At 43.9% G+C, this 18,609-nt stretch overlaps 1 protein-coding gene across 2 annotated transcripts in view; it reads right to left on the bottom strand.

Annotated features, from left to right (window-relative positions):
* Positions 1-18,609, bottom strand: part of LRRK1 (leucine rich repeat kinase 1) — a 70,393-nt gene that overhangs the window by 36,619 nt on the left and 15,165 nt on the right. For both annotated transcript variants that reach the window (XM_021552571.3, XM_021552572.3), the window contains exons 2-11: positions 17,283-17,446; positions 16,237-16,408; positions 13,790-13,972; positions 13,028-13,176; positions 8,158-8,384; positions 7,541-7,668; positions 7,241-7,404; positions 6,389-6,526; positions 2,676-2,788; positions 1,493-1,569 (exon numbers count right to left, since the gene is read on the bottom strand). In XM_021552571.3, the coding sequence (XP_021408246.2) occupies positions 1,493-1,569; positions 2,676-2,788; positions 6,389-6,526; positions 7,241-7,404; positions 7,541-7,668; positions 8,158-8,384; positions 13,028-13,176; positions 13,790-13,972; positions 16,237-16,408; positions 17,283-17,446 (1,515 nt within the window). The remainder of the gene's footprint in view (positions 1-1,492; positions 1,570-2,675; positions 2,789-6,388; positions 6,527-7,240; positions 7,405-7,540; positions 7,669-8,157; positions 8,385-13,027; positions 13,177-13,789; positions 13,973-16,236; positions 16,409-17,282; positions 17,447-18,609) is intronic.

The raw sequence follows: 18,609 nt of genomic DNA, 5'->3' as shown, positions 1-18,609 counted from the left end.
AAGCACCATAAATTATTCTCTTTAAATAACCTAGACTTCAGTAAACAGCTTTGTTGGTAAATCATATGAAAACCTGTCCACCCCCATCTCACCAGGAGACTTCTGTGAGCAGCTGATGTACTCCAGCTCCTGTTTTCTCTTGATGTTTAAATTCTTGGCCACATCCTCTCGTCTCACCAAGCTACACTTGGCACAGGAACAGAGAGAGAAGGATGAGCTGGCTTTGCTCTGTCTCTGTGGCTGCTCATCCATGGCACCAGCCAGGTGGGCTACTCTGTGCCCCCTGCTACCTGAGGCCACCTGAGGCATCTCCAGATTGCACCAGGGTGCAAAGTGGCTGTTCAAATGTCACTGATGCAGAGCCCATCCTCTTCTGCTTTCTGCAGGGGGTTATGCTGTGTCTGTATCACATAGAGATATTCATTAGGACAGCAATTCCCTTTTAGAGCTGGTTTCAGCTGCCTTCACCTGCTGCTCCTGCCCTTTTTTCCTCTCTGGGAAATGCTGTTGCAGCACTTCACAGCAAAGCTCTGAGGATATGTCAGACTCCACAGATCCATAAGGTTCAGACTCCTTTTCCAGTTGTTCCATAGTCCAACAATGTCACAGCACTTCTATTTCCATTTCCTGCCTGTGAAACAGCACAGACCAAACTCTTCTCCCCCTCGAGGGGCAACACACCTCACTCAGCACAGTAGCCTCCACTGCCATGGACAGGAAAATGAGGCAGGATCAGCCTGGCCAGAGGTCCAGGTAGAGCCTCTGCCTCCCAGAGCAGCCAGCTGGAGGCGAGGATCTGCAGCCTGAACCTGCAGCTATGGCTGCACATGGTTCATTTACCAATTTCACCTCAGGCACAGTTTTCAGGGGAACTGAGGGAAGGATTTGCTGCAGGAGGGCCTCTTCCACCAGCAGTCGAGGGCTGCTGGGATGTGATGCTGGCTCTGTCTCACTCTGTGACTGGCAAGGAATGCTTAGAGCCAGGCATTCTGCAGGCAGCCAGAATGAGAAAACTCCCCAAGTGCTTTAAAATAAAACAACAAACAAAAGAAATGCAGATGAATCCCACAGAGAGCAGGAAGCAGTGCAGTATCTTCTGATATCCCTTTGTTCTCTCTGGGATTTCACGTGCATTTCATCAGCTCTGCCCCAAACTGAGGGTACAAATCACAGGCAGGGGAAAATGTGCCATTTACAAAGCAACAAAAACAATCCTAAGAGTCAAAGGGATAATTATGGATTAATTTCCTTTCAATATGCCACTTAATGCTCTGGCTAAAAGGCATAATCTTCATGAAGGAGCAAAAGAAACAGGTTTCACTCCATCTTTCTATATTGGTGGGATCAACCAGCTGCATAATTTCTTTAGAAACATTTTATCTGAACATATTTCCTCTTAATGAAATGTAGTTGCACTTCAAATTGCAGAGGACTCTGCTCTGCTTTTCCTCCAGCCAAACTGCAGATTCCTGCTCACCTAGCATTGCCTTACCTGCCTCGGGGCCACCACGCACCCTGTTCTTCGTGGTGAAAAAGGGGATCCTCTTCGTTTTAAACCCCTCATCACTCCTGTGGGTCAAAGAAAACAAGGACTCATGGGGAAAAGATCTCAGAAAGGTGCTGAGCTACATGGGGAAGAGCCTGACCATGCTCACAGCTCTCACACGATCCCACCTGCTCTGGAGAGATGGGATTGAAACCTGCTGTGCAATCAGACTTCCACTTGTCCAGCCCTGTGGTTTTCTCCTGGCAAATCAACAGAGCTCCTCAAGGCAGTGCTCCCAGCTCCCAGGGCAGGAGCACTTGACCCCTGGCTTTATGGGTGTCAGGGTTAAGTGGTTGTCAAACAGCAAATTGAAGGAGTTTCACCAGAAGCGCTGGAGAACCGACCTGCTGCCACTGCCCGCCTTCCCCAGGAGTCAAGGAGAACATGACCAACCAGCATGACTTTGGAAATGCACTGGGACATTCAAAAAGTGGTAATTTGTCTTTTGCAAGTGGCACAGAAACTCCTAAGGACTCCAAAAACTATGTTGGACAGGCACCCAAATGAGAAGATATCAGCATGACACAATTCAGTGCAATTTTGGACATGATAAAGGACCTTTAACTCTCTATGTTAAACATCCCTACTGGAATTTCTAAACAGAAGAACATCACTCATTTACTGGATGAGCTTATTAACATCAGTCTTAGAATCACAGAATTCTTTAGGATGGAAATCTTCTCTATGAACTTGCAGCTGGTTATACTCCATTTAAAAAACAAAGACTTTCCATTTTTTCCATAACAATACTCCCACACGAACTAATAACTGCAGTCCAGCCAGATGGTTTATGGTTAAGACATGATCCCCACAAACTTGTATTTGTAGTGATGAACCACACACTGGGCTGAAGAAATTCCTACATGCTCAGAAATTAAAATGCCATTATCAATAATCTATCCACTTAATAAATGATACAGTGTGTTAAATGCCCAAAGAATTCAGCAAAGGATAATTCATCACTGTCACAGACACACAATATATTTGGGGACATGGTATGTGGGTATCAATGCCTTCTATGCAGGTGATTAATTCTCTCCTGACACCCTTTGTGTTACACAAGGGATTGGGTTTGCTATTATTTCTTCAGCTTTTGTTTTCTTAGCCAAATCTTGAAAGCAACACTTACTTCCCAAGCTGGTTTTTTGAAAGATCCAGCGACTTAAGTTGTTTGCAATTCCACTTATCCTGCGAAGGCAATGTAACTAACTGATTTCCCAGCAGCTTCAGGGACACCAAAGCCTAGGAGAGGAATAGCCTGGAGTTAGGGAGCACCAAACACACAGAAAGAGCTTTTTAAGCATGGCTATTAAATAACAGAAACATGAAGAAAGTACATCTTATTCATCAGAACATCCTGTCCATGCTGCCCAGCATGCAAACATTTCCTCCCTGTCCCCAGCAAGTTCTGCACGGAGCAGCACTGCTCACTCCAGGGAGATTATTGCTCCACTTGCTGACAGATGCACTTGGAAACAGCCCATGCAGGAGGACATCTTACTTCTTAGTGAGGAAACCTTTCCAAGTGGAAAAGAACACTCTGATTTACCAACACAGGATGCCACGTAGGGACTACAAATATATGTCATAAATGTGTGTGTCTGTACAGAGTGGGCTTACACCTGCAGTACATGCACAAAATCGAGGTGCAGAACATGAACCACTTCACACAAGGAAAAGTTCCGATTGCTTTTTTATGACATCTCTATTAAAATGGACAGGATTTGTATTCACTTTCTGAGATTTATACAAGTTACACTTCTCCTTTTTTTTTCTCCTCTGAGCAGAGACAAAAATTTTAAGAACAAGTGAAACTTGACTGATACCATACAGTTAACACCATAGAGATAGGACTCAGCTGGAAATAACAAGTTAAACATAAGATCTCCTTTGAATTTAACTGAAATATAAAAGAAAAAAATGCAGTTCCCATTCAGCTTTGTAAACTTTATGCTCTTCCATCTGCCCTTAATAATGCTGAGGCTCAAATGATCATTTTCGTTTGGCTGAAAATCCAATTTTCCACTGAAAAACAGTGTTGTCTGTAGAGTTTCCGACCAGGTTTATCCAGCAAGTCCCCCCACCATGAAAAACTGAGATAAAGCAGAATGTCAGCTGAATTATCTCCTGCCAGAAGTACAGCAATATTAATGAATTATACCCCATGGAAATCATGTTTTACCAGCAGAGACTTCAGCGTCAAGTGTGTTAAATGTTTTATGTGCTCCACGTTAATATAAAAGGTTCATGCCCCTTTTCATCAAGCAGGATTAACAGGGTCTCACAAAGCAGTTTGTTGGCTTCCTCCCCTTTTTTTAAGACTGGAAAAATATGAGGTGTTCATGTGACATAAGTGATGGACAACCAGCAGTGGCTGGAATGGGAATTACTGTGCACAACGCTCCCTCTAGTGATGGAGAGGGGCGGAACTGGGCTTTGCTGGCATCCGGGGAAGGTGAAGGGAATACAAAGCTGCAGACAGAGTGAGCCACCGAAAGGAGAGGGAAAACTGTGAAACTGAAAACTGACAGCCAATGCTTTTGCCATCATTCGTGCTCCCCTGGAAGGAGGGCCCAGGCTGTCCTTGGCTCTCGGTGTGGGGCTCTCTCCAAGTGTCAGCATGGGGCTGTGCAAGGACAATGCCTCAGACTTCTCCCCCAAACACCACCCCTGGGCAGGGGGAGGGAGCAGAGGGAGGCTGCATATCTCAGAATTAGCACAAACTGTGCTCTGTGGGCTCTAACTGGGGTGTTTCTTTTTCAGTCACTGTGTCTGTGTGCCCCCAGACACTGACCAAGGCCACTCTCCAGGGAGCTGAGAGCCTGGGCACCTTCTCTCCAGTGGTTCTGTGCATGGGGGGAGAATTAGTGACTGTCAGCTGGCTGTGGTTCTTCATGACTGAAACTCTGGAGATCTCTAATCCTTTTAATTGCCTCTTCTCTCTAATTTTCCATTTTTACTGCTTTTCAGTGTGAGAACAGGGGCCTCCAGAAGGGACACAAGAGCAGTGGCAGACAAGCTTCCTTCACAGCTGCTATCACAGCATGCAAAAGGGTGTGAGATGACATTTGAGTGAAGGGATTGCAGCATCCAGATTAAGGTGCCTCAGTCAGGCCATGATGTGGAAAAGCTGACCAGAGTCTTATCGAGTAACTCCACCCAGAGGGGGCCAGGTGTCTTCAGGAGAAGCAAAATAGGAAGAAGAAAACTAGTCTAAAGAACTAAGACATGGCTTGGTTGGCTCCTTTAGAAGGAAACAGCCAAGAAAGCTGGAAGGTTTCTGTTTCTCTCAACACCACGTTTCTGGAATACACATGGTATTAAGGACTGAGCTGGTCCCAGTCTTGAAGTTCCTCTGCAAACAATGCAAAGGCCAGTGATAAACTACACTACACTGCAGCTACAGTGACAAATGGCTGTGCCATGACATGTGCTTTCAAGTCACAGGCCTCCTCTGCTGTCTGCTTTTCCCAGGGAGAAAGCAGTTCACTGCTGTTCCTACACAAAAATAATACATTATCTGTAGGAATACTTCACTTCCCATTTCTCCCCCTTCCCACATCTGCTTCTGGAGAGGGCTGGAGCATGAGCACAGCATGTGCACCCACAGCAATTCTACAATTGTTCACCCACAGCAACTCTACAATCAAGGAGTAGCCCAAGCCAGGGGTTCCTCCAGGCATGGGGTTTTACCTTCAATTGCTCACCACACTCTGGCCCTCAGGGCACTGAAAATGCGTGGCATTTATTTCTTTTATGAATAAAATGCTGAAGAGATACAGATAAAAACTGACACTATTTAGGGCAGCCAAGGCTCACTAACTTTGAGAACATCAGCAAAGATTGTGCTGAGATCTCTCCCTTTGCACTCTCTGAGCAGCAGCACCCAAGAATTGTACCCTGGAAGCACCACCTAGTGTTTAATATCTGCCATGGTGGCTCCCACCCCCTGGGATGGTTCTCAAAGCATTCAGAGAAACCAAGTTTTGGAGACAATAGTCCATAGGATTTGTTCTGTTTCAGGAGAAATGCCAATTGGAAACAAACGGCCACCAGAGAGCAAAACCAAATGTGCAGAGATCACTGGAAAGAACTGAGGGAACTCAACCCTCTTGGTCCAGCAGGAGTAAAAGGCACCTTTGCAGCAGATCCTGAGATCAAGACTGGACATGGATATGAACCATCACTTCTGCATCCTTCCTACAGAGGCCAGTAGGAAAAAACATGGAACTTCTTCACACAGATTTACCTCTGTTTCTCTCTCCACAAGCCCGAGTTTCACAATCTTGCAGGGAAGCTCGGAGGAAACCCCAAGTTCTGCTTAGTTTCACATCACCACTATGTGAAAGCAGAAATTCTGAAGAATTTTGACAGAAACCCATGGATCTGTGGTGTCCACAGGAAAGAATTATTTAATCTACAGCCTTTGAGATTACAGAGGTCCCAGGTAGCACTGTTTAGGCTATTCAAACATGTTATTTTCAGCACAGAAAGACTAACTCCTAATTACACAACACTTTTTTCAAGAAAATGCACAACTATTTGCGAGTGCACTTGAGTACATCAATATTTCAATGGCTGGAGCTTGGAGCTACAATGCAGGGCTTGTCTTCCAAATTGTGCTCCCAAATTCTGCAAACCACAGACATCCAGAGAGTTCTCAGAAGTTCTGTGTCAGAAACTAGATATATCTTACTGGATGAGGGCCTGAATGTGGTGATTCAGGGGGTGACAGCTAGTTCAAACCAGCACATGGGCTTCTACCTTACCCAGGCAGCCAGTTTCAGGTCTGAGTCTGTATTAGGAAAAATAATGTGAGAACTATGAAGAAATGACACTTACTTCAAGCTGGAAGAGTCCTGCTGGAACTTCTTTCAGTGAATTCTCAGAAAAATCCACTTCTCTCAGGTGATTTTTCCAGAACACAGTCAATGCATCAGGTAGGAATTCCAGTGCGTTTCTAGAAGCTTTACAACATTTCTGGAAAACATAAAAAGCCCCACACTTACAGAGCAGCAATTAGCTCTTTAAATAATGTGTTAGATCAGCTGTCACATGTCAAAAGCTTTAATAAGCTAATTCTAGGTGGTTTCTTTAGACACCTTAATCTAGATAAACTATTTGGCATGCAGACACATAGGCTTGATAAGGAGATGCACTCAACTGCTGGTCAAATTCCTCGGTGGGCAAAAATATTCAAAAAACTCTTTTGAAAATCACCCACCCCTATTTGCTTTTCAACCACAAACAAACATTTCCCCAGAGGATACTGTTCCCTTGCTGCCCCTGTAAAAATGAGGAATAAAGTCACTGTGATGGTTGTGGATACAGATGTCCTAGTTTGCCATGGGTTTGGGCAAAGCTACTTCTGGTGAAAGTTGGGTGTTTTGTAAAATGATCCTAACAATACTTCTGCTCAGTGGAACTACAGAGAAATTTAATAAATCCATGTAAGACACATTTCTAAAACTTCTCCACCAATGCCATCAACATGGTGAGAACAGTGTGGAACCTCAGAAATATTGCATCTGAAACCCATCAACCAAATTTGGTTTATGGGGCAGGGGCACTCCTACAGAACAGCCTTTTAAGCCTCTGACAGCTTTTTAAGCATCACAGTCAATTTTTTTTTCTTTTTGCATAGTTTCAACAGTTTTTTTCAGCCTCTACCTCTGTTAGAGCAGTTCAACTTACCAGGGGGCAGGCCCAGGGATCTGGAAACACTTTCAGCTGATTTCTGGAAACATTCAGTATGTTTAGGGACTTGAAGCAGTATAGAAAAACGGTTGGAAGTTCCACCAACCTGTTGTCAGAGATGTCAAACTCCTGCAGCTTCCTTAAGCCAATCCAATTAGTTGCTGGAAAACATGAAACATTGTGGCCTTGGTATAAGCACAAGAGCTTTTAAGCCATATAAGCCATTATTTTAACATTTTGGGGTTCTTCCCTGTGGCCCAGCCTTGAAATACAAGCCAAACACTGGACTGTACGTACTGTTTTCCTCGTCAAATAACTTCTCCATATAGTTTTTGGAAGCGATGAGTTTTTTAAGGTTTTTAAGATGTAGGATTCCAGTAGGGAGAGTAGAGAGCCTGTTGCTGGATACATCGACCTCAAGTAACCTGAGAGTACAGAAAATCTCAGTCAGGCATCAGTAAAACACTAGCAAAGCCTACTGTTGCCATAGACATCTGTTTTACCAGGACAGCTTCAGTCCTGAATGAAAGCAGCTGAAGTGTGCCTCACAAGGCAAAGCATAAAACCTTAATTAGAAAATTAACCCTCCCAGGGAACAGGGAGAGGTGCTCTGGATAGACAGCAGATTAAATCTTTGGTATCAGCCAGTAAATGTCACTCTGAGCCAGCTTAGAGGAATGGGGCTCACCAGAGCTGGAGAAAAGCAGAAGCAACATGAGACAGCACAGGAATAAAAGTCTCCACAACTGTCCTGACAACAAACTTGGAAACCCTGAGAATGCAGAGGGGCAAATCCTAAGCTAAACCTCGCAGACCAAGAAGCTCCTGCAATGTGCTCTGCCCTTACAGAGTCTCCCTCAAGCCCAGTTTGAGGCTGCTCTCCCTGCAGGCTCAGCTTGGTGTGGAGCACACACCTGGTACAGATGATCTCATCAGAGGACTGCACACTGGGTAACTCTGTCAGCTGGTTGTCAGCCAGGCTCAGCTTCCTCAGGTTGATCAGCCCCCATGGGATCACAGAGGGGAGGGACACCAGGCAATTGGCAGAGAGATCAAGCTCAGTTATCTGACAGGAGATATCGATCAGCCAGTCTAGATCCACCCAGGGCAATTTGAGGTTTGACCAGTTCACACACAAAGCCTGCATGTGTCAGAGAGAAAAGAGAAAACCACATTAGTGAAATCCCAGTTGGTCTCAGCCTGTGCTACACCACTGGGAATCTGGCAGAGCAGAGCACAGGCCATAAACATTTTGCTCACTTTCCAATCTGCTTCTAGGAATTAAACTGACTCAGAGATTAAATCATGCCTGGATATCAGCAGCCCCTGCTGTATCTGCTCCATGAGTTCACTCCGAAGACCATGAGCAAGCTCAAGCAGGGAACCTGGGCCTCTTCACCAGTCCATATTATTCAGGGTCCAGCTTGGCCAGAAGAAAGTGTGAACACATAGTGGTCATCAATGCAAAGAAATAACCCAAGGCTTCATTTTCAAGATCATCTCATTGCATTCTAATCCTTGTCTTGAAATGCACATTTAAAAAATTTTATTTCCAAAATGTTTTCATAAACTTGTTGGTTTTGACATTACTCATTCCAAAACCAGACTCAATTGAATAATTTTTAATTCTCCACCAGGAGGCAGCAAGAACCCAACAGCAAATTTAATTTGCTTTCTTTTCCAATGCCCAGTATTTAGCTCTTTGGATTTTAACCCCAAATTTAGAATTCAAAGGAATGTATTTGAGGAAGGGAGAAAAAGGAAATAAAGGCCTATCTCAAATACTTATTTGAGACTCAGGACTGGCCATGTAGATCAGACAGTTCAAATGTTTTGGAGAATGGAACAAAGGGTAAGTACAAACAGATGCACTTTTTAGATATTGACAGTAGTTGTACTTAGTGTAGACACTGTGCTTTTCAAACCTTCACTCGTCATGCCTCAGGACAGCCCTGCAAATACAAATGGAAATATTATGCCCATTGTGCCACTGGGGAAACCAAGGCAGGGAGCTCCAGCTGTTTGTTCCAAGCTACATCCACTGCCATGCCACAAGGCACCCCTGTAAATCACCACAACCCAGAAGCAACAAGAAATCAAATTAAGCAGAGTCTCCACTACCACTGCAAATTGCATAGCACCCAATGGGAGCTGCACTGCAAAGCTTTCACTCTCACACCAAACATATCCTGTTTTACTGACAGATTTCCCATTCTGCATATTTAACAGCTTCCTGCTTAGAAACTCTTGGTTTAAATTCAGTATGCAGTTTTCTGAACTTTTCTCTCACCTGTAAAATGTACTACAAATCCCTTGGCTTAGAAAAGAAATACTTGTCCTTGAGTACACAAACAGTGCAGTAAAAATACCACCTTACAGCCTTCTTTTAGGGGCTGCAAGCAGGACTTTGTGTCTGTGCTGCTCCTCTTTGCAGACTGATAAACCATCTCAGTTTTGCATTACGATTGCTGTGTATCATTTCCCTCAAAAATGCAGATGCATGGCCTCAGGGTATTTAATATGATAAGGAGATACCTGTAGAATGCAGATAATGACTTCTCAAATCACAGACAAGATTGTGAAATCCAGCACCTGCTATCAGTGCTGTGGGTTGGTGTCCTGTATCCAAGGCAACTTTTTGAATCCCAGCAATCAGTGCCCTCCTTCCCATCCAGAGACAAGGACTGACAGTCTCTGAAAACTGGGGACCAGCCAAACCTGACTATCTGACTTAGACAGAGAACCAAATTCAGCTGGTACCACTAACCTGGTATCAATGGAGTTACCTTAGGGGTTTGATTGGCTCAGGACTCTGCAGTGAAAATGTTAATTAAGTGAAAAAAATCCTGACAGCAGTGCCACAAAGAGAGGGGATTTACTCCCCAACTCATACTTCATCATCTGCACTGTTTTCCCAGAAAAGCTGTTTCTCTGATGCCAAAGGTCTGTGATGCCAAACTCGCAGAGCTCAGGGCTCAGCCCAACCCTTCTCAGTCTGGGGCTGGTGGTGAACTCTGTGCTAAACCAGGGACAGAGTTCAGAGGATGTTAGCTCAGGGCCGACTGCAGGCAGCTCACTGCTCTTCAGAAGGCCAAGGAAAACCTCTGCAGACTCCACTCTCCTGCCAAAGGAAGAATTTCTCAATACAAGCCCTGAAGACTAAATTGAAATCTACTGCAGCAATGCCAAGGGATGCACTGAGGCAAAGGACTGGAAATTGTGCAGGAGCAAGAAACCCCACTGCTCTTTGGCAAAGGATCAACTATAAATATGAAAAATATTTACTTAAATCTGAGGCTGTCTGGTAAGGTGATTAAGAAAGGCTGTTGTGCATTTCTCCTAAATGACGTGACGTGCTCCAGAACCTCACTCCTGCTGCAGATGGGATAATCTGAGGACAGGGATCTGTTCCCTCCATCAACAGCCCTGCTCTGAATCTTGTGTGGGACTGCTGCAGGGCTCTGTGCTGCTGCTGATGTAAGTGAGATTACCAGGATAAAGAAATGAGAGGAGGATCCCACACATACATACATTTGTATGCTTGAATAGAAAATTATTGGTAAACTATTTCCTAGGGAAAATACAGCAGACAAAGCTCTTCTCTGGCCTGTAATGGAAAAATTAAATATATCTCACACTGCACACACTGGAAAATTACATTTATCTCTCTGCTGACTACATCGGCTGAAGTTTGGAATCTGTGTCTGGCCACTTCATTGCAAAGGCTCTCTTTGGCATTTGTTACCTGTTCCTGTAAAAATGGATCACTTCCCCTCTTTAGCAGAACTGTGGTTTGCTGTGGGTATAAATTTATGCCAGGAAAGAACACAAAAAGGAGAAACAGATATTAGAAAAATGAGATGTAAGTTCTCTTGCCTGAGAAAGGGCAGCTGTGCTGGGTGCAAGGGCTGTCTGGAAGGTGTGGCAGCCAAACCAGCTCTCAGGCACATTTTATGCATAACTCTGCATTCACTGCTGCAAAATCGATTGGAGCTCAGCTGTGCTCAAGTGTTTCCACTCAGAGATAGCACAGAAGGCACAAACCCTCCTGAAGTTCTGGGCTCACTCTGAAATGATCAGTGCTTGGCTTGCCCTCCCTATCCAAGGGGAGAACTTTGTGACATCCAGCTGGCTGCCACACATGTCCCAGTCTCCACACAGCCCAGTTTTGCTTCCTCCCAGTGCAAAATCTATCTCAGGATGAACCCTCTGAGACAAGGAGACAGCGCCGAGGCAGTTTGTCTGCAGCTGCCACAAAGCTCTGTTTTAAGAAGTTATCAGGGTGTGTGAGTGTCACTTCCCAAAGATCTGAGCTCTGCAGACAAACTAGGACAGATCCTCCCAAATCTGCCCCAGTCTGCCAAAATTAATTCAAAGAAAAAGCATTAAATAAGTAAACATATTAAAAATAAACAGCTACTAGGAGAATCAAGGTCAAGATTCTGTGCTTTTTCTCTGCTTTTTTTCTTTTTCTTTTTAAACCAGGGCCTTCTGGCAATTAGCTGATGTTTGAAGACTGCTCTCTTCTTTGCTCAGGGTGTGACAACAGCAAAGCTGAGTCATTTTTAGAGCAGCTAAGTTAAATATTTCCAGCAAATTCACATGGAAAACAGACCTCTTCCCTGTGATTCAAACATTTATTCCAAACTTATTCAAGCTGAATTCTCCAGTTGGATTTCTTTTTTCCTTCTTAAAGACATTTTATCAACTCTTATCCACATCTAAAATTCAGATTCTTTTTGTTTATCTGTCAACAAAATTCAGACTAGCACAAGGAGTGCTCGAAATCTACTGAGTGAGCCTAAAGCAGTCAAGTTCACTTACGTGGTCTAACACTCAGGCTAACAACAGGAACCCAGTGAGAGGATTCTGGCAGAAAAACAGAGAATGGAGAAGTCTGTAAATCTACTAAAACCTCTCTCCTTATTTTTACTTAACACCAAAGCAGAACCAACAGCCTGCAATGCTACAACCTGAGCAGACAGATACTCAACTGGATGGATGAAGGATATCTTTTCACTGCAAAATGTTTGTGACCTGATGAAAACTGTAAGCATTGAAAGCTCAGGGATCTGATGCTTCTATTCAGTGTGAGTTAAACTACATGTTGAGGCAAAAAAATTAAAATACCTGGTAATAAACTGCTGAAGAACAGTATAAATAATACAAAATATTGTGTGCCTCCCTATAAAGTAGTAACAATACCAATGTGAGACACTTTTTTACTGCTGAGGATCTGAAGTAGGGAAGATACTCAGTAGATCATTGCTTTGCTGATGCTCCTTGTTAACAAAAAGCCACCCAAGCCCATTTTTACCTTTGTCTGACACAGAAGGGTTCCCATGCTCAGCTCTGTGCCATGCCAACACTTGGGGACACCACAGAGCTTGTGGCATCACCCTGCACAACAGAAACCTAAAGGGAGTGATGACCCTGGTGGCACAGAGGGGATCTGTGCTAGAAGCAGCTCAGCTTCTTCTCTTTAAGGCTTTGGGCCCAAAACTGGTGTTTCCTCTCCCTAGCACACCCTGGCTCACATTTAAATTACCCGACAGAAGCTGTTGCTGTGTCTTGCACAGTGATGCCACTCAAAGCCTTGATGTTTCACACCCTGTAATTCAGCACCAAAGCCACTTGCAGGGCTTTCTAAAAGGGCAGCAAACCACAAGGCTCTTAGTTGATGAGAAGAATCAGCAGCCACATGGCATGCAAGGACAATTATCAAGTATTAACATGATGCCCCTTCAAAACAACATCTCCTCAGGCAGATAAATTGTTACTTACTGTTTTTGCTGGAGCACTACCTGGTAGTGGGGTTGTCTCAATGAAATACTTCCTCAGAAGGTGTTTGCTGGATTCAGGACTGTCCATCAGGATGTAGGAACAAAAGAAAGCTCCATTCCGCAGCAAAAACACGGCTATATCTTCATTCCCTTGGGAGAAAAGCAGACTGTTTGCTCCCTTCACATCGGGTAAATGAACCAGCAAGGAGCTGAACAGAAATCCTGGGAAATAACCACTTCTGAAAAAAAACAACTGTGGGGTTGTGCAAAAAGGAAACTGAACTGTGTAAAGTCTGTTTCCTCCAGCAGCAGGACTCAGTTTGGTCAAACTGAGACAGCAAAGACACTGTGTAAAAGTGCTGGCCCAGGCTCTTTCTTTTTTCTCTTTATTCCCATCTTATTAAACTATACACACAGCTGTCCTTTGAAGTGCAAATTATTCAGCCTAAATCAAGCATGTGTCCCAGAGTGTCCATAACAATAATGCTTTCACTTGCAAGGATTTTGGTTTTTAAGGGTCTTTTCCCTAGGAGTTTATAGAGGAAAGTTCAGCCTCTCAGTATTTAGAGCAATCTAACTTCCCAAGGCCCTGACTCCAATTTGGCTGAGTCGGCAGATTCAGAGCCAACTTTACTTTAATTCATCCTGCTGGAAATCCAACTCCAGACAAGCCATGGATACCATCCTGTGTGTGAACAGCTCAGCCCATTCTTTGAAGACCTGGCAGAAAAGGGGCAGAACGTGGAAGCTTGCAAATACAGACCTGCCTTTATAGCAGCGTAGAGGGGCAGGCGGATGAGGACGGGGAATTCGTTCCTCCTGACTGCACAGCTCTCTGGGTCAGCACTGTAGGCACGGATCAGGAGCTTGACAATCTCCAAATGGCCCTGCTGGCAGGCTATGGCCAGCATCCAGTTCAGGAGCTGCTGGCAAGTATTAGGACCTACTGAAAACATAAAAAACGTGACTTAGTTGGTGCCACTGGGCTGTGATGTGTGAGGATTTGGGACAGGGTGAAGCTCCCGATGACAAAAGGAACAGATTCCACTGCAAAAGTGTGTTAGAAAAGGGTCCTAAGATGGTCAGGCACAAAGTTTTCAGCTTTGCTTAGTGTAACTGTTGTTCTTTACCCAACCAGCCAATGGGTGAAATTTGTCTGTCCCTGACCTAAGCATTCATAAGGCAGCAACATGCTGCTAAAACACCACCAGATAAATAAACATCTGACCCCAAAAAGGAATAATGAGGACTGTCTTTGCATCCAGATCCAAGCAGACATTAGATCCAACACCTGAGACTGGCCACTTCTTCCAAGTTCATGAGAGGGGATACAAAGAATGGGGAAAACCAGGTAATCTTTCATGTTATTGGATGAATAAAACAAAACAAAACAAAAAAAAATCTTCAGTCAACAAAAAAGGAATTGTTTTAGCTTGTTTTTGCTGCAACCTGAAGTCTCCCACAAAAACTTTCATTTCCCCTTCAAGTATTTCATTTCAGGTCAATTCTTTACTATTAATTCATAGTAAAGTCAGACAAATGTCATTTAAGGCTAAAAACTAAAACACCATGTTCTGATTTTGGCATGAATTTGCTGATGTTTTAGTCATTCTCAAACTGCTTTTTTTTTCAGAAATAACGTTTTCCTGTAGAACACCACTTTCCTCTAGCTGTGCCTAATTCTGTAACTCAATAACCAGGACAGAATTGTCTCTGCTAACAATAAGCAGTCCCCAAATCTCCTCTGATTCCCTGTAATACCTCCATATACTTTACAAATTCACATCCTGTCTGAAACACTTACAGGAACATCCAAGTTTTACATGTCAAGGCTTTTTTGCAGCTTATCCATGTGGAAATTACATCTCTCTTTGCATTCTTAACAACTCCACTAAATCCCTCATCCTCCTGGTACAAAAAATGGGCTCCACTTAAGCTGTAAGCCACAAGTAGTTCTCACTGTTCCAGGGAGAATCACTGCAGTGCAAAAGCCAAATTGCAAATTTAGGCAATTTATACCTAAGCCCTGTGATTGGTTTCTCTGTAACTTCCCAAGAAAACAGCTGGAAGGTCCTGCATTAAAATTTCTGAAAGCTGCTGTTTGTACAGAGCTCCTCCCCTGGCCCCCCCGAAGAAAGAGTTGGAGAGAATTTGGTCACTTCTAAACTGAGCTAAGTTTCCAGAAACTACTTAAGTCACTTTTCATTACTCAGTGTATTATATTAATATAATTTAATTTTTGCTACTAGGTTACACAGCTTCCTTTCTGGCTGAAGGTAATATTGCATTTAACTGCATTCCCCAAACAGGAACATTTATTTTGCTTACCAGTGTTCCAACAGGACACCAAATAAGCAGGTTTCCCAACAGGTTATTCCTGTTCTCAGTGAGGCCACTGGCAACTATTTAGCCCCAGTGAGGAGCTAGAGCTATATTCAGGTTAAATATTGCAGAAGGCAGCTTAGATCTTGTGCTACTGCAGTGTTTGAGTCAAGGATTTACCCCAGATGTTATGCAGGACTTCTGGACCCCAAATGCATGTAAGGTTCCAGGGAGAAGCAGCTGCCAAGCTCACAGAACACCGAAAGAGCAACAGGGACCCAAACACAGCTCCTGGTCCTGAGTCAGAGTTGTGCTCTGCCCCCCACCCCTACTGCTACCTTAGGAATCGTGTCCGAGTCAAAAAACTGTCTCTGCTCCAAAATAATTCCTATAATAAAACTTAAGTAAAATATAATTATTATTCTAAAGAAGGAATTCCCCTGAAAGTCAAAACAAAATGTCAAGCAAAGAACGAAGTGGGCGCCAGCTGTGCACCCAAAGTGTCCCTGACCAGTCAGGCCACTCTCTGCCAGCACCACTGAGACTGTTGGATCAGCAGTGGGATGATGCTGCATCCTGGAAATCCCCTAATCTCACTGTAGGGTCTGGGATGTTACCCAGCTGTGAGGCCTGACAGGAACGAACTGTCTCAATGGCATCTTCCTCCACTTCCAGTCTGCAAACATGGAATATTTTTATGTATGTGTTTCTCTTCCCCAGGAGGAAAGTTTCCTTCAAGCACAGCAGAGATCTGATCCCTCCATGCACTTTCCCATGACTAAACCCCTCCCTTTCCTAGGAATGCCAAAAACCCCAAATGCCTGCTTGGAGCTGTAGCACACAGCTCCTGAAAAACCCGAGGAGAGGCAGGGTCAGCCCAGGGCTTACCACGCAGGGAATCCAGCAGCTCTTTCACGATGTCCTTGTGCCCAAAATACGCAGCCACCACTGCTGCATTGTCATCGTTGGGCTCTGTTGGTAACACCACCAACGCCTCCTTCAGCAGGTACCTCACTGCCTGCAGATCCCCATATGCTGCTGCAATGCCTAAAAGCTGACACTGGTGAAGGAAACACAGCAGAAGAAACTCTGTTAAAGGCAGCAGGCAGAGAAAGAGCATTTCTAGAGCTGGATGGGTTTATTTGTGCCCACGCCAAGGCATGTCCACTGTCGCCGTGGTTAATTGGGAATGTCATAAACACTAGTGGCCATTGTAATCACTGTTGATAAATTTATTATGTTAATCTGTTGGGGTTTGTACTTTAATTTTTTGTATGGTTTTTCACATAATTTGTTGGCCTTTGTATTTTAGTTTTTTGTATTGTTTTTCACATAAGTGCCTGAGGCACAGAACAGTGAGTATAAACTCATTTTTCATAGACCAACAGAAAAAGCATTTGCACAGTTCAGCTGCAAAATGCAGTATTACCTGTTTTGGAGACGGCCACTATGGTTGGACTTGACATGCAGGGACCCTCCCAAAACACCCACATCAGCTCTGTGCAAAGAGCAGGCTCAAAAGGCAGAGCAGAGCAGATGGCACAGAGTTTGTGATAAAATTCCACACACAGGCAGTAAAATCTTCCCAGAAGGCCACTAATGATCTTTGCACTGATGGGGGAATACATTTTTTTGGTAAATCTATAAACAGCTTCCTTTTTACAGGGAAAAATGCATTTCCCTGTTTTGGTGACCACAGCAGCAGCACCCCTTCTCACACAGCCTGTGTTCCTACAGACACTGCTCCCTGTGGTCTGTCTCATCATCCTGATCTGTGTTTTCAAGGGCAAACAGAGTCCCTGAGCATGTTTCTGCGGCGTCCCACACAACCAATTGGATTTTTTCCATGAAAAAAACAACAGAAGACAGCAGCATCTTGAAACTTTGGCATCTTTGCCAATAAAATCTGAGAGAGAGCAATAACCCAACCCAACCTTTTCCACTTGCAGCGCAGTCTCCTCACAGGACAACCTAATCAACTCTTGGGCCTTGCTGGTGTCCCCAGCTTTGTAGGCATCCTGGATGCTTTCTGTCACAGGGGTCTGGGTGACAGAGACGTCGCCACTTGTGGACTGTTTGCCACCCATGTCCACAGTTCCTGCAGGAAAAACAGCAAAGAGAAGTCAGGGAGAAGCGCCTGCTTTTCACCCGTGCACAGCTGCAAGGTCAGTGAATCCTGGGAATAAAAGAAGTTGGTGATTTTCAGTGGAATTATTTATTGTATGCAATTAAAAAAAAAAAAAAGAAGAGCCTGATAAAGGAAAGTGATAAAATACCAAAGTACTTCCCAACAGGGACATGAAGCTGAGAGGGACAGAGTTCCCCAATGGCTCCTAGAGGTGGTTTCCAAAGGAAGTGTGGAAGCTCACACACAGGAACCTTCATCTGCCTGGCACACTCCTCCTCCTGCTGAGGAACCAGGGAAGAGAAGGAATTGCATAGGACTGGTACCTGCAGGAATTCTGACAAAGTCAGTAATTTGAAAGGCAAATCTGGCATTACTGGCCTTGCTTTAGTCACACTTCACTCCTGACCAACAGCCTGATAAAATCCCACTGTCCTCCAGAATTTTCAATCAGAATTTTAGGCACCTCTACAAGTGTAAAATAAAAGAAATTGGAAATATTTACTCTGGGGAAAAAAAAAAAAAAAACAAACAGTAAAAGGAGATTTTTGCAAGATGCCCAGTGTCACCTTAATCAATTCTGGAGAACCTCCTAGACCAGTCTTTCTTTTCCTAAATGGTGTTGGGAGCCAGAAGAGCTTTTATGTGTCAGAGATTAAAAGCTGCAGCCATTAGAGAAATGCTTTGGTGGGTGGCTAATGAGGTAGGCAGGAAGTCTCACACCCAACCATTCCCCAACTACCAGTACAGGGAAAGTTGCATTAAAGTCACTGAAATACAAGATCTTTTCAGGTCCGCTCCTGAATAACAATCAAGACAGAGGAAAATAGCCTTTCCTACTTGAAAACAAAATGTATTCTCCCGTTAAAATATCATGAACTATTATTGCTTATTTGCAACTGATTAATACAGCACTTAAGCCCACAGTTCTTCACATGTATTAAAGAAGGATTTATTTATTTTTTAAATAGACACATATGTCATGCAGGGCCTTTTTTAATGCAGCCTGGAAAGAGAAGTAAATTTGGTGCAATCTATAACTGTCAGTAAATATCTTTGAATAAAGCAGTCTGAATCACCAGTAGGTTCTGACTAACACGTCTCATCAATTATTTAAACAAAGCTCAAATCACTCA

The sequence above is a fragment of the Lonchura striata genome, chromosome 11 (genome assembly GCF_046129695.1).
Source record: "Lonchura striata isolate bLonStr1 chromosome 11, bLonStr1.mat, whole genome shotgun sequence".
Classification (NCBI taxonomy): Eukaryota; Metazoa; Chordata; class Aves; order Passeriformes; family Estrildidae; genus Lonchura; species Lonchura striata.
The sequence above is the reverse complement of the archived record's forward strand: the minus strand, read 5'-3'. Positions and strand labels throughout refer to the sequence as shown.